The 14,694-nt window shown below is 41.8% G+C and overlaps 1 protein-coding gene across 1 annotated transcript; it reads right to left on the bottom strand.

Moving 5' to 3' along the window:
- Nucleotides 1-236: 236 nt before the first annotated feature.
- On the bottom strand, nt 237-14,055 carry LOC103755230 (C->U-editing enzyme APOBEC-1). The gene is made up of 6 exons (XM_018085558.1): nt 13,658-14,055; nt 13,007-13,122; nt 9,197-9,264; nt 4,492-4,880; nt 2,634-2,752; nt 237-310 (listed from the first exon to the last, which is right to left on the bottom strand). The coding sequence occupies exons 1-6, from the start codon at nt 13,881-13,883 to the stop codon at nt 284-286; spliced, it is 945 nt and encodes a 314-aa protein (XP_017941047.1). The 5' UTR covers nt 13,884-14,055; the 3' UTR covers nt 237-283.
- Between the last annotated feature and the right edge of the window lie 639 nt (nt 14,056-14,694).

Genomic DNA, 14,694 nt, shown 5'->3' with positions numbered 1-14,694 from the left:
ATGGTCTCCATCCCCACTGGACTTTCAGGAAGTCTTATAAAGACCCAGAGAACTGTGCCCTGGATGCCTGTCTGCATCATCTGAACGTCCTGATGGCTTCTCATGTGCTCCTTCTGCTCTGTCCAGTACTTAACAATCTCCATACAGTGATAAGAGCCTTCTCTGGTGGCAGGATGAAACTCATCAAGGCTGCAGCAGAAATGATTGCTGGGCAGTGGCTTTTCTGGTCTGTTACTGATGCACAAAACAAGCTTGAAAGCATGGTGGTGATGCTTATTAGTATTCAGTATGGCAGCAATGGAGGAAGACCCTAGTAGGAAGAAAGAAACTTGAACATTAAAAATCAGATGCCAAAAGCTTAAGTTGTCTCTTCAACATAATATAGAATTTGAAAATACAGTATCTAGTCCAAGAAATCAATCACCCTGATCTTCCTTCAGTATTTTAGATAGTCTCCTTTGGGATATAGTTTTCCAGGCAACAGGGTAGCACCTCATAATTTACTGTGCCATGTACACACCTCCTAGAAAGACAGACCATTTAGAAACAGAAGCATTTAAAAGGTGGCAGATTGCATAGTTGAATCCAGGGGAAATGGAGCTAGCTCCTGTGAAAAGACAGATTTTTCAGGGGTTAGAAAGGCCCTCCTGAGGTCCCTAGTCCAACAGCATATTTCCATCATGGCTAACTCCAAAGCTGGATCTGGCAGCTCAAAGGAAAGCTCTCAGTGTCCCCAGGGAAGGAGGTCTGCCAGCCTCTCTGGGTTCCAGTACAGCACCTTTCTCAGGGGAGACTTTTTCCTTCTATCCAGTTGGAATTTCCCTTTTTGCAGTCTGTGCATGTTACCTCATATTTCCTCTGTGCATCTTTGAGGAGAGTTTAGCTACGTTTTTACTGCCTTTATGTAGTGGAAAACTGCAGTTAGATCCCACTTAGCCTTCTTTTCTTTGCCTCTGGCAAAGCCAGTTCCCTCAGTCTCTCTTCGTAGGGCAAGTGCTCCAGCCCCCTGCCCTTTGAAGGGGTATTCCATCAAACCCTCTCTGGTTCCTCAGTGTCCTTCTTCTCCCAGGGAGGCCAGGACTTCACACAACAGTCTGTGCTTCTCTGGAGCACGTGCCTGGAACTCGCTCACCTCATTACACCTCGGCGTAATTAGTAAAACAGGACTGGATTTTCAAAAGGGCTGAACACATAGACCTTCCCATTCCTTCTGTGGAGGGTTGGTAGTTAGCAGAACTACTGATAATGGGCCATATTCACCTTCATTTTAGGGGTGGCTTGTATTTTCCTGAGACAGCAAAGCAGTTGAGAGAGTGCCCGACTTTCAGCATGTGTCCCAGTGCAAACTCCCTAGCCACCAGGACTGGCCAGTAATCAACAAGGCTTGCATGGGAGGGACAGGTAATTTGTTAGCTGGCTCTTTAAAACCTGGACTTGAAGGGCATGTTCACCTTGTACTGCTGCACAGGGAACTGTGCTGAGTCAGCTGTAGTTTGTCAGTACTCACAAGCAGAGAGCTTTGTTCAGCATCACACTATGCATTTGATTGTGTGTAAGATGCTAAATTATTTAATCATTTCAGGCATTAGGAGACTCAGAAAGACTGAAAGCCAAGGGAAAAAGGTCTCCTAAACCATTACATTGCATTAACTACTTTGTTAGATCAGATGATTGACTGGATATTGCCACTGAGCGTGTATCCTGTCACCTGAATGTCTTATTCAGACAAGAATTATAAAGGTCAGGTCTTGAGGTATTAAAAGTCCTATGTAAAGTTTGGGGTGGATGGAATTGAAATGAAGTCTAAAGTGTACTTTTTCTTCATTCGGGAAGTTTATAGCGTCCTCAGGTGCTTATAGCATCCTACATACAGGTTAGTTTTGTGTGTGTGACTGTAAGCTCCTGCCTGTATAATGCAGTTGTGTGCATCCCTTCCTCCATCTCCTGCCATCCATTCTGCATAGAGGGACCAGTTCAAGGGAGAACTGGCTTGCTCCACAAAGAGTGGGTGAGCCAGGAAGTGGGTGAGTCCTAGAAGACTAGGACTGGAGCTCAACAGACCTGTTCAATAGACCGCCTTCTCTTTCTTATGTAGTAGGATATCAGGCTGTACAAATAACTTCTGCAGTTGTATGGATTACAAAAAACAGGGAATGTGGATCTCAGTCACATGATACTCTTATATATAAACTCTGATCCTGAAAGCAAATCCACTAATCCAGGCTTTTAAACTTGCTCAGAACTTAGCTAAAATCAGTGGCTCTATTCCGAGAAGCAAAAAGAGAGTGCTTGAATCATGATTACACAGCTGAAGAAGCTTTTGGGGTCAAATAGCTCCAGCGAGCTGCAAGCTAATTAATTGGCAGCTGGTCCATGTAAAGGGTTGAAATAATGTACCCTTTCCTTAGTAAAAAACCTGAGAGTACTGCTAAATCTCTACTCCCAGTGACATAGGCACAGTGTAGTGGCATAGTCCTCGGCAGTCTCTTGTTGCTGGGCCCTCTACTTATGCAGCATCAAGCCCATGCTTATTTTTAATATTATCGTTTCTGCTAACACCATTGCCAAACCTCCTTTGCTTGGGACTTTGCATTAATTTTTGCTTTCAGTGTGTTCTTCAGGTGTCTACTAACCAAAAAGATATGACCAAGCTCTCTCCAATTCAGAAAGATGTATGCAGCGAAGTTCTGGGGCCAATAATCATCTTCTCCATGTTGGTATGCAACAAATCTTTTCCAGCAGTAACTGTAATCTAGGAAGAGAGATATCCAGTCACTCTTGATGAAAAGATGGCCAGCTCTTTCTTCATTAACATGTCAGTTTGTCACTTGTTTTTCAGTAAGACTACAGTAAAGGGCAGGAGAAAGATATTCATGCAAGGGATTACACAATTAAATACACAAGTAAGTTAGTGGAAAGGGGAACCAAAACTCCAAAACCAGAAATATGTCTAAAAAAGAATAGCCAGACAGCGAAATCACTGTGGTGGCTAGGACAGCCCCTATCAAGAATAGCACATCAAGGCATAAAACCAGAGCACATTTGCCAAGAGAGAAGGAATCAGCAAGGGGAAGGACTGAAAAGGGACTTATTGTCCTAGTTAGGACAGCTGAGACCAGTTCATCATAGTATGGGTGTAACCCAAAACTGTGTATTCTATAGCCTTCCGAGCCATTTCCCAGAAACTGTTATCAATGAACCATTTACACTATCTGCACATAGAGCCTGACTCCTCAGGCTATAAACTAGGTGCTAAGAGGCCTGTGAGATAGGAGTCCTCACACCCAATAAGGAACCCCCTGCCCTGAGGGAAGTACTGAGCATTCCTGCCTGAACTGGAGAATATATAAACTTGGAGTCTTGGGACCTTTTTAACCACTGGTGGGATCCAGAGGAAGACTGCAGACCACTGCTCTCAACCAGACTGCAGACCACCACTCTCGACTGGACTGCAGCCACCACTTTTCAACCAGACTGCAACCATCACTCTCGACCGGACTGCAATCACCACTCTTGACCAGACTGCAACAGCACTCTCACCAACAGGTTTTTCCCTCTCCTTTTCCTTTGGACTCAGGAGGCCCAAAGAAACACCACTCTGTTCATGCCCCAGGGCGCTGGGTTATACATTTGGGGTTTGTGGGTTAAAACCAATTGTTTGTCTGTATAATTGTACTTATTGTATTATTTTATTAAATTGTTATTCTGACTTATAATCTCTCTTTTGAGTTGAGTTCATTTCCCCTGCTGGTTTACCTTTAAACCAGCACACTTATCTCAATGATCAGGGAAAACCTGGAGTGAACACTCCAACATTTATCAGCTTCAGAATGATCTTAGTGTTAACAGGGTGGCCAAAGCTTCTGTCAGTGCTCTGGTGGTATAATCCCAGAGATAGGTTCCACAAGATAAGCAGTGTCCTTTAAGAATGCATTAGACCTGGTGGATTTAATAGCTGCACACTCCAGTAGTAAGTGTCCAGACAGGCGTGTGAGGTTCGTCTCTTCAAATGTACATTCCTTTCTGTGAGCTGCTTGTCCGGACTATCTGTACAGCCAAACATCAACAGGCAAGCAAGATATACACACAAAAAGGCACACGTGCAGGACATATTCTCTGTGATGCATCATCTGAAAGTCTCTATCAAGGGAAAGCAATTACTGGCTGCAGCTGGCAAGCTGATCTGCATATATATGCTAGGAGGGGCAGGTTCTGTCTTAAGCCCAGGATTTTTCACTGCATGTAAGGGAGGTGTGGATGGCTAGAGAAAGCCCTAACTCTCCATGTTCAGATTTGGCAAGAGGAAATGACCAGGTCAGTCCTGCTGCTGTATAGGACTGGGGAAAAAATAAGGCAGAACAGAGTGACATTTTTGCACTCACTAGTCCTCCACAATACCAGTCATCACCTCTATTACAAACTGAGAGTGCACATAGTCCCAAAACTTTCAATCCACAGCTAGACAAAGCCGCCAAAGAGTAGCTGGGTTACCTGCAAGATTCATGATATGTATAGTGACTCCATTCATCACCAGGTTGCAGAGACCTTGCCGGTTGCGTATATCCTGGTGCCTGAACAGCTTGGCTGCGTATATTTCCAAGGTCACATTACGATGTGTCCTCAGGAACTCCAGAATTCTCCTGGAGCATTTTCCACAGGGACTAGTTGAAAGGAACCAGGTGATGGAACAAGGAGCTGGTGGCACATCACTGAAGCAATTTTCCAAGAAGTTGACTTCAGCATGTTGGTTACGATTGTTTGAGAACCAGTTCCTCCAGATGGAACCATTTCTCCACCTGATTTCATAGAGCAGGTACACCACCTGTGGATGTTGGCCAGGCAAATAATTTCTTTTGAAGTCTTTTGGCTGTATCTTCCACCTGCAACAGAAGTACCAGCAGTACTGTGATCCTGGCTCTTCAACAGTGTTTGGTCCTGTTGTGCACTACCTGCTCTCAGCATCAGTCAAGCCTCCCACTTTCAGCCTTTCCCATCACAAATGAGCAGCTTGAAGAATGTCACAATCTAATGATCTAAATCTGGAATTTGATGAAGACTCCAGAACACCCACAGCACTTTGTTGAGAACTGTTGGGTGCATAAGCAGCCCCATCACCACTCAGGGATCAGCACCAGTCAAAGCAGTAAGAAAATGGAAAAGGAAGATTGGGGAAAGGGATGTTAAGAGGAAAACAAGGCACAAGGCTGTCTCTGGAAATCACCATGGAGCTCAAACAGCACACAGTGATAGATGACATCTCTTACCCTTGGTTTTTCTTTCTGGATGCAGGATCTATATGGAAAAGATTTGTAAGTCACTGAGGATAGCAGATCAGAAAACAAAATTTCCTCTACACTTTCTCCCCAGACCCCTTTCAGTCTATACACTCCCTGCCAAATCTCTTTTCTCTAAAAGGACTTAATAAGTAATGTCTGCACAGCAGAATAAGCACTCTGGAATGCAGGAGGGGTGGATTCCTACCTGGGAGTTGAACTTGATGGCTGTTTAAACTATACTCTACCTGAACCCTTGCTCAGTTTAACACATTAGGGTTGATTGTGTAAACACTCGAGTTTAACTTCACTGATTTCAGCAGTACTGCATCTGTTTTTCTCTGACTAATCAAGGAGCAGAATCAAATCTCTTATCCCTTTAAATCTTCCAAACCACTTCTACTAGGCAGGCAAAACTTGAGCTATTTTCCTATTGTAACTCATAATGTCAGTCTAGACAAAAAACATTTTCGCAACCAACAATCCCTTCCTTACTTATTATGAAACCGTTTCAAAAGCTAGAAAAATATAAGTGTCAAGGAAAAAATATAGTGAGGAAAGGAGGATGATTTCTGACTAACAAATACCCAAGGGGGAGCACCACAGAGCTGCCTGATTTTACACATTTTGCCTCTCATGGTAGCAGGCAAGTTTGACCCCATGACTCATTGATCCCTTCCCAGCTGAGAGTGTAGAGAAAAACACTTGATCACTTGCAGGTGATCAAGGCTACCTATTTATTTTGTAAAAATCCATCTATAGTGAAATTAAGGATCGAGGAACCGTAATTTTATTTAATATATTAATTAATTGAAATTTATTTCCCTTTACAAATTTATACATAAATTTTATATAGAATTAAAATTTAAAATAATTAATTTTTATTTTACATATAATATATAATATAATAAAAATAATTTACTTAGAATTGAGATACTAAAGGCAATTTTCCACAGCTTAGGTCTTTAAGATGAGAAATTATGAAATATACAGAGTCAAATTGCATTTCAGCAGAAATAAATAGTCTTCCACATCAACAGAGACATGATCAACTCTTTGCACAGCCATGTTGCCCCGATTCTTTAAGAAGAATATTCTAGTTGTTTATCACAATGAAAATAAAATAAGTGAGTAGATAAGCTAACTAATTTGCTCCATTCTTAATTGCTTTTCAGATCTCTTTCACATTAAAAGTTCTTTTGGATTTTGAATTCTTTCTTCCACATTAAGGTTAACAAAATTATATTAATATTTTGAAGCTGGACCTAAGACTCAATATACGATAATGCATTCAAAGAGATAATACACATATCCACAAGTGTCTCCTGTGTATCCTCATGTGCCAACACAACACATTTTTCCCTACTCTCCAGTTTCTTAGATACAACTACAGTAAATATCTACATTTGAATATGGAGAAATAGGCCTACATTTCACATAAATTTACTTACCTCTGCCACTGACAGCAGCCATGGATGTTTCTGGTTTTGTGTGTCACCTCTTGGCCATTGGATGTGCCTTTATTAGCCTTACATTTGTTTCGGTTTCTATTCCCGAATGCTGAACTTTGGGCGTCTCTAATGTTATTCAGCTGAATGTTTCCTTGTGGTGACTTTTTCTTATGCTTGTTTGCACTACCCCACTGGCTGAAGCTGAAAGCAAATTCCTGGCAGCAAAAGACTGTAAATGGGGTGCTGCCATTCAGAAATGGATCTGGCCCTGAATACAAGGTTACCTTCCAGAAGCTGGAATTAACAGGTGAGACTTTTTTTTTATTTTGCAGTGCAGACAGAAATTACATCTCTTTATTACCTTCAGCTCCAGAATAGAAAAGCGAATCTTCTCTAGTCACCCCAATGCACTGAGAGAAAAGCATTTACACAAATGGCATCAAGACACATAGCTGTGGAATGGCAGATAACTTTTCTGACACCCAGATATATCAGAAAGTTGAGCAGAACCCAATGGAGAGAGGGAGACAGATGACATTACAGGCAAAACCCTGTGAGTCTGCAGTACTCCAGCAGGTGATGGTGCCTGCTGCCATTTCACTTTATGGGACTACTCCTGTGGAGTTCCAAGGACCACTCATACACCCTCGAACCTAGGTCCTCACGTAAACAAAGAAGACCCTCAATGTGTGTGACCACTGAGCTGTGGTCAGTGACTGTGCAGACACTCTCAGGTGAACTTGAAGCAAGCTGCCTATCATCCAAGAGAGCTCCAGCAGTTGACAGCTTTTTGTGAGGGAACACCAAGACATTTTTGAAATGTCACAGCTGAGAAGAGCTCTGTACTCATATGTACTCATCTGAAAAATGAGTGAAACAATGCTAGTTTCTAGTGAAATTTCCTCTGACTGGCCCAAAACTGGCTTGCAGAGGAAAGGGATTACAAAAGAATTCTTCATATGGCTTAGGTAGAATCAGTCTCTGTCACTTACAGTTTTCTCTGGTTTTGTGACACAATTATTTTGTGGCCCTGATGCAAGCTGTAGAAATGGGTCCCTGGTGAGTCATCAACCAGTAATGTGCACTCCCTGAGGATAAAGCCATTGCCTTCTTCAATGCCAAGTCTGACTTGGGATTGTAAAGCCAGGGGAGTGATTTATTTGTATTCTCTGCAGCCAGCTCTCAATATTCTATTGTCAAAAATTGTTCAGTTTCCTGCCAGGGCAGACGAAACATAAGCATAGATGAATGGTGGAGTTCAGAGAGAGTAGGGATTCAGGCATTGTCAGGCCTCTCCTGAAGAAGAAGACTAGTCATGGCAGGTTATCAGGCACTGCAGTGGCAACACAGAGTCTACCTTCAGGGCCTCTTCTGCTGCAAGGTCACCCCTCACTTCACAGCATAGAATTGTTCCCTAGTGGTTGTATTATTTCATACCTTAGGGAGAGTGAATGGGATCGACTCAGACACTCAGACTGTTTCTCAGTAAGACCAGGAATGCATTGCTACTGTAGTACTCTCTTCATTGCCTTCTCCCTGCAGTAGGTACTTACAAATATGCAGATGTAAATAAGGCTTCAAGATGATCTGCAAGAAATGGCTTGATTAGCAGCAGTAGTTCCTGATATAAAACCAGAACATGCCACAGAAAGCAGGGAGAGAAAAATGAGTCCAAACAGAAGCAGGAAATTAGCAACACAACATTTTCAGGTATCTCCAGGAAGCTGAGTGTACTCTATGAAATGGTGGAAAACCAAAAGGAAAAAAAAAAATTAAAAAGGAAATGTTGTTCTGTCATTCCTGCCAGTCTAATATGAAGAGAGAAATCCCTTTGTAATTCCGTTGCTGGTTTAACCTTAATAAAATCAGAAAGACAAGGTTACCACACAAGAGAATTTTTGTACATCTAGAAGAACTTGCACATTCTGTTTACAGGGAAAAGACTTCAGTGAGTCAGAGGAAGATGATGGCCTCAGATCATATATCTGGGTGGGAAAAACCTGTTTCTTGGTCTTTATGAGCAAACAGCAGTAATCCAGTATACCTTTAAATTGCTATGTGCCTGTAGCAATGGTCATATGTATAGGTGGAACCTCATATTACTCAAACAGCTGTGAAAAATTTTTTATTCTACTTCTCACATAGTCAATTATGTCCCCTTACAGAAGTTGCTTACGGAAGGTAATGTTAGAGATAAATGTGAAGGTGATTTGTGATGCAGAGCTATTGGTAACATCTGAATATATCTCACCCACTCCAGCAAATGTTTGGGGTTTTTTTAAGGAACCAGCACTCTCATATGCATGCCTCATGAACCTAAATGCATTTTGGAGGAACATACATAGGAAAGGGCACACAGAATGGTGGACATACACTCACTCGTGACTCCTTTAGCCATCAGGTTCCTTAGACCTTCATGAGAATATTCCCTTTGGTAGTAGAGTCATGTCGTATACATTTGACCAGATTCACCGTGGATAATAACCTAGAAGCTTCACAATTTCTTCAGAACACTTTGCAGAGGGCCTCCGAGATATGCACTGAATGATAGAGAGGGGGACAGAGAAACAGGGAACTAACTCCCTACAGATGTCTCCCAGGAAACAGCAGCATAACAGTTCTGCAGCTATGATGTATTACAGAGGTGGTGTCTACTGATGTACTACTCCCCTAATTTATCTCGCTGAGTCACCTGTGTCTCACATAGTTTGTATTTTTCTCAAATGTCTTTTGGTTTATGTGACACCTGAAATCCAAGAAGCATGTCTAGTAACAAATTCGGGCTGAGGTAAAGTCCTAGAAATGGAAACATATGGAAGAAATTAGGGAAGACAGACAGGTTAGAAGAAAGAGGAGCACAGAGGAAGGAAAGTGAGGTCAGACATCAAAGAGGACAAAAAGGGACAAGGTTTGAATCAGCCCAGATCCCAATTTGCAAATCTCTGAGAATTTTACAGATACTCAGCTTCCTATTCTCTAGCTGAATGATCTGTTGCAAAGAGGTGAGAATCGCTCAGTGGAAGTTTGGAAGCAAAGAGGAAGACAGAATTTAAATGTTACTAAAAGCCTGGGGCTTATGCTACAGAGGCTTAGGTCTCAATCTCAGTTTACAGGCTGCCTCCTGGTCTTAATTTGAAATGGTAAATCCTGTGTTAGTTCAAGTGTTCTGCTGCTGGCACATTTGACAGTAAAAAGAAAATCCACTGCATGCTTGTTTGATTTTAATGGAGTTTTCTCAGTAGATATCTATATTTTTTATCGAAAGAAAGACCACACACAAAGTGTTTTAAGATTTACTCTGTGAACTTCACATATAAAAAAGTCTAAAATGTCTCTATGTATGAATCTATATGTATGAATACACACTCACAAAGATGTTTACAGATATTTATGTATGCACAAAAATGCAATAAAGCATATAAAAAAAGGCTTGTAGATACACAAATACACCTCCTTAGGAGCATAGAACTTTGGAACTCTGATTGATAAGCACACCTACCCTTGGCTCTTTTATCTCTCACAGCACCTTTGCTTTCCATTCCTCTGCAGGTTGTACAGCGTCATCAGACTTCATTGAGACTCTTATTCAGCTTCTGCATGTGGAAACCGAAACTTAAGAGATTAAGATAACTGGTGACACTGTGCTGCTGCTGGGTGAGCTTTATGAGTCTGACTCTGTTCAACGAAGTGGAATGACAACCAGACACAAGGGTGTGCAGGCAGAGCCCTGACCCAGGCAAAGTGGAAAACAGGCAGCTAGTAGGAAGCGCTTACCTGAGTGTTAACTTCAGTATTAATTTTTCTTAGCTAAACAAAACATCCCAATATCCTTGTAATATAATTTTTTCACATTGACTGGTGAGGCTGCAGAAATCAGAGAAGTGGACCAAAGATACCTCATGAGGAGGCAAGCTGTAGCAACGACAATTTAAACACTTTTGAACAGCCTGTGGATGAAACCTCTCTGAATAAAACATGGCAGTGATCTTTGAACAGCCTGTGACCACAGGGAGTTCAACTTTTAAGGGGAGGAAGAAAGGAAAAAGGAAAGATAGGAAAACAGAGGTAGAGAAAAAAAGATCTGGATCACCACACAGGGTTCCAGTGCCGTCTCTGGTCCGGTTCCTCCAGATGGTGGGTGCATGGATGGTGGGTGCACACCCTGCCCCTCCGTTGCACTATTTATAGCCTAGTCCTCACACATGTACATGTTATTCTCGAACTTTTCAGAAGGGGGTTGGGGAGTATCGTGGTTTCAATTACCCTCCCCCATCTGAAACACAAGTGCAATGCTGTCTCAAATTTAGTTTTTAGACATAGTTACCTAAGGAAGTTGGACCCAGAAAAGCACTATCCTGCCTCCTTAAGACCCCCTTTTCTAACTGCACCTTGTCTTGTTTGCATGGTAACATTCCTTTTCTCTTCTGCCAGGTGTTTGAGACATTAACTCTTTCAGGTTTTCAGTCTCTCACAAGACTGCAGTCATCAGTCATAGTCAGCACAGGTTCACAAGGGGAAAGTCCTGCTTAACCAACCTCTTTTCATTTCATTATAAGGTCACTCATCTAGTTGACCAAGGGAAGCAAGTAGATGTAGTGGGTTTGGATTTTAGTAAAGATTTTATACTACTCTCACAGTATCCTTCAGGATAAAATGTCCAGCACACAGAGAGACAAGTCCATAGGGCGTTGGGTGAGCAATTGGCTGATAGCCCAAAAAGCTACAGTAAATGGGGTTACATCAGGCTGTTGACCAGTCACCTCTGGGGTTCCTCAGGGCTCAGTTTTACTGCCAGTGATCTTCAATGTTTTTATAAATTATCTGTATGCAGGAATCAAATGTAGGAATCAAAATTAAGTACTTATGTCAATTATATTAAACTAGATGGAACTGTGGACTCCCTTGCGGTTAGAGAGATCTGACCCTGCAGAGAGATCTGGATAGACTGGAGAGCTGTGCAGTCACCAACTGAACAAAATTTAACAAGAGTGAGTCTTGGATTCTCCAGCTGGGACAGGACAATTCTGAAGTAATCCTGAAACTGACTTTCTTGTGATCAGTGACAGGACTGGACTAAATGGAATGAAGCTGCATTAGTGGATGTTCAGCTTGGACATTAGAAAAAGGTTCTTCATTGAGAAGGTGGTCAGTCACAGAAACAGGATCCCCAGGGAAATGGTCACAACATCAGGCCTGTCAGAGTTCAAGAAGCACCTAAATGATGCTTATTAGTCATATTGTTTGGTTTTAGGTCATCCTGCAAGGAGCAGGGCGTTGGACTTGACGATCCTTTTGGGTCACTTTAACTTGAGATATTCTGTGATTCTTCGATTCTATAAATGAAGATCCTAAAATGAAAATAGAAATATAACATTTAGATCCTCTAATTGCACTTTGGACCTGCTGTGATTTGTAACAGACATAATCAATGACCCCCTTAGCCATAGATTTCTTTCACTCTGTTTCACTAAAAATAGCATTTGTCAGAAAACTCTAATACAGTGAAATCAAAGTGCTACAGCACCTATATTAGTTTTGCTAGATTTTTTTTTGTACACTATATTTTTTTCCACATTCCTTTCAGGCCAAGAATGTGGACCTATTCATTCAAGCACAATCTCTTGTCTCCAGGGGCACAAACTTTCAGCACTGTTATTGAAGACACTCTCTCTTCTGTCTCCTGCCTTTCAGGAGGTCTGGCACAAAACAAAAACAAAGGTTGAATTTTCACAGGGGACAGACATTCTCTTTTGAACAGCTTTTCTCATCTCACAGACACTGTACCCTTCCAGCCAGTCATGGAATTTGCTGAATCGAATCTGGAAAGGACTTCAATGAAGTATTATAGAGGGGCCCAGTGACTGGGAGGCTGTCAGACCACTGCAGATATTGACAGAAAGGGGTTGGGTAGCATCATTTGGTGAACTGAAACCCATGCTCAGATCTGGGTTATAAAGGAATCTGGTGGAGGGTTTCTGGGATAAGACTGGAGTTCCAGGTAAAAATCAAGGGATTTCCCACTCTGGAACCTGAAGGAGAAAAACTGCCCTCTTAGCCTGTGCTTCATAATATGATAGAAAAAACCCCACAGTGCTTTTCTCTCAATGGGACAGGATAGTTCCCATGATTTTACTATATTACTGTTTCCAAAAAGTCTGCTGCAGCACTCTTTAAACTCCTACTAGATGTGAATAGTTTCTTTCCTTCTCTTTACAGCTCAGTTACCCCAGATTGCAAATCAGCATTCATGTGGTTCCCTCTATTGCTCAGAAATCTACTAACCTCTAAGATGTCGCAGAGTTTCGAACAATTCTTTGTTATCTCTGACTCAAAGTTCACAGTCCAGAAATCATCATCAGCACCTCCTTGGATAAAGTTTTTCCAACAGTCCTTATAGTCTGGAGAAATAGAAGCAAGATGATTAACCTGAGTTTATTCAGATGCCAGAGAAGCTCATGGAACAAGACTTTTTAACCTCTTTCTTGTGTCCGTGTCATAGAGACAGCTTGGCCATGGACAGGTCAGCTGATGGATGCTGTCCACTCCATATTTGGAACCAATGCCATTCTCCCTAGGCAATTTTTTCCCCTCTTTTAAATGCAGAGGAGCCTTTCAGCCAGCCTCATCCTAGCAAATGCATTTAGTCCCCTAGGAGAAGAGAGAAGGACCTTATCTCTCATCCCTCAGGAGTGACATAAATATAGTATCTCTAAACAAGGGAGAATTTTCATACAGGTCTGGTTCCTAAGAATCCTGTCCCTCTTCTCCTGCAATATTTTAACATCTGTTTTTGGATGCAACATTCAGTCACCAAATGATTGATGTGCCCTCAGAGAAGCCGGGAAGAACACTGGGCACAGAAGCAAGCCCATAACAGACACAAAGTTCACTGGTTCACCCTTTCCCAACCCCACAAAGCACAGGAAAACTTGCCTTCCATGTTCATGACATTAATGCTTACTTGCGTCGACCTCGCAAGTTCCTTCAGAGCTCTGTGGGTTCTTTTTGAGTCTTTGAAATAAAGCCGTGCTACATGAATGTCTATGTTCACATTCTCGTGCCTCTCTAAGAAATCCAGTATTTCATTGCAGCAGTTCACACAGGGGCTCCAGGACAGGTACCAGGTGATGGAACAGTTGACATTACTGTATGGTTTCATTCTAAAGATTTTCTGCAGAAAGTAGACTTCAGCATGATAATAATCACCATGACAATTTTTGACCCAGTGTATCCAAGATCTGTCGCTCTCACCCCATCGCAGTTTGCACAGTAGATATGTCTCCCGTGGAAACTTAAAAGGATCAAACTGGTTTTTTAACACCTTCTTAGATATATACATGCTGAAACAGAAGAGAGATTTCAAGAAATCACTGGTTACAACTTTGTTTTCGTTAGTACTCCAGTACACGAAAAAGGGGGAGGGTGCAGGAAATGAGAGAACTGAGAAGGGCAAAACACGAGAGAGCAGTGCAGAAAAATGGGGAGGAAGGCACGACAGCGTGAGGGAGCTAAACCCTGAACCACTAATCCTCCCTATGGCCGTCCTCTTCCTTATCAGTGTGAGTATTTCTGAAAGCTTTCTACATTTTTTTTTTAATGTGCCAGATATTTTTACAGGGCTTCTATCTAGCCCTTTTCAGTCTAGGCAGCCATTGAAAAATTTTGTCAAAACTAAAAAAAAAAAATAAAAAACAACCAAACCACCCATAAACTATGAAGCTGAATATTTCTTTTTATTGGATTCTCTTGCTGATTGTATTTTCATAAAGATTAGGACAGTCAGCACAATTCTACATGAGAGAAAAAAAATAAGTGCTCTATACAAAAAGATGCAGCTCCCAAAAGTGATATTTTTTGACAGATAGTCCATCTCTTAGATCCAGACCTTTTCAGTTCAGAAAAGACCTTTACATACTGCCAATTAAGTACCTATACAAAGACTTCCAGTGTTGGTCATAAATGTATCCTTT

This window comes from Manacus vitellinus, unplaced genomic scaffold (assembly GCF_001715985.3).
Source record: "Manacus vitellinus isolate BGI_N305 unplaced genomic scaffold, ASM171598v3 scaffold_83_pilon, whole genome shotgun sequence".
Classification (NCBI taxonomy): domain Eukaryota; kingdom Metazoa; phylum Chordata; class Aves; order Passeriformes; family Pipridae; genus Manacus; species Manacus vitellinus.
Note: the sequence above shows the minus strand (reverse complement) of the source record. Positions and strands in the feature narration are given on the sequence as shown.